Source organism: Carlito syrichta, unplaced genomic scaffold (assembly GCF_000164805.1).
Source record: "Carlito syrichta isolate Samal-C Ts95f unplaced genomic scaffold, Tarsius_syrichta-2.0.1 Scaffold311768, whole genome shotgun sequence".
Classification (NCBI taxonomy): domain Eukaryota; kingdom Metazoa; phylum Chordata; class Mammalia; order Primates; family Tarsiidae; genus Carlito; species Carlito syrichta.
Window position 1 is genome coordinate 403598 of NW_007255864.1, and position 1271 is coordinate 404868.

General features: G+C 48.9%; 1 protein-coding gene across 1 annotated transcript in view; it reads left to right on the forward strand.

Annotated features, from left to right (window-relative positions):
• Positions 1 to 1271, forward strand: part of SLC22A16 (solute carrier family 22 member 16) — a 70046-nt gene that overhangs the window by 43973 nt on the left and 24802 nt on the right. Inside the window, exon 9 of the mRNA XM_008069026.2 lies at positions 938 to 1055. Coding sequence (XP_008067217.2) covers positions 938 to 1055 — 118 coding nt within the window. The remainder of the gene's footprint in view (positions 1 to 937; positions 1056 to 1271) is intronic.

Here is a 1271-nt window from a genome sequence, read left to right on the forward strand (position 1 = left end):
CGTGCTACCACGCCCAGCTGATTTTTGATTTATTGTAGAGATGAGGTCTCGCCAAGTTGCCCAGGCGAGTCTCAAACCTGCAGGCTCAGGCATTCTACTCACCTCAGCCTCCCAAAGGCGCGGGATTACAGGCTGAGCCACCGAGCCTGGCTGGAGTGAATGTTTACATGTTACAACTTTATTTTTAATTTTTTGAGTTGGAGTCTCACCCTGTCACCCAGACTGGAGTGCAGTGGCCGCTCCCGGCCACCGCAGCCTCGACCTGCTGGGCTCCGGCGATCCTTCGGCCTCAGCCTTCCAAGTAGCTGGAACTACAGGTACGTGCTACCACGCCCGGCTGATTCTTTTGATTTATTGTAGAGGCGAGGTCTCGCCAAGTTGCCCAGGCGGGTCTCGAACCCGCGGGCTCAGGCAATCCACTCACCTCGGCCTCCCAAAACGCCGGGATTACAGGCTGAACCACTGAGCCCGGCCAATTTTTTTTTTTGGAGATTTCTTCAGTGCGTTTGCTCATTTCATAATGGGTGATTTACAAGAACAACCTGCCCACACCGCGCTGAGTGTTCAGCAGTTTTTGACCAAAAATGGCATGATCCCCGTGTCCCACCCTCCCTGTTCACCCCATCTTGCCCCTAGCGACTTTTTATGTGTTTTCCCTGAAGAAAAAAGTCCTCCAAGGGAAACGTTTTGCCAACGTGGAAGAAGTGAAACAGAAAATGTCAGAAGCACTGAAAGCCATCAAAATGGATGAGTTCAAAAACTGTTCTGAACAGTGGAAAAAGCATCTCGATGGGTGTATTGTATCCAGTGGGGAGAACTTTGAAGGTGATCGAAGTTTAAACATGTAGAATAAATACACAGTTTTTCAATAAATCTGGGTTCTTTACGTTCCCCCTTCGTGCCTTGCTTCTTTCACCATATGACTCTTATTTTTCAGGCTAGGACGACGGTTGGTCTTGTGGCTCACGAGCAGTGGCATGTTTTTGTTTGGAATGGCAGTGGCGTTTACAATTAATTATTACAGCTTCATGGCCGCACGCTTTTTTCTTGCCATGGTGAGTTTTTTTTTAACTTCTTTAATTCTGCTGCAGTATTTCCATATGAAACCTTCACTCTGTTAGTTTTGCTCATTTAGGATCTAGTGCCAGAATTCAAGGACCAATCTGTGTTCTCTCCTCTGTGGAAGTCTTTCTGTGAGCCGGGCTCGGTGGCTCAGCCTGTAATCCTGCGCCTTTGGGAGGCTGAGGTGAGTGGATTGCCTGAGCCCGCGG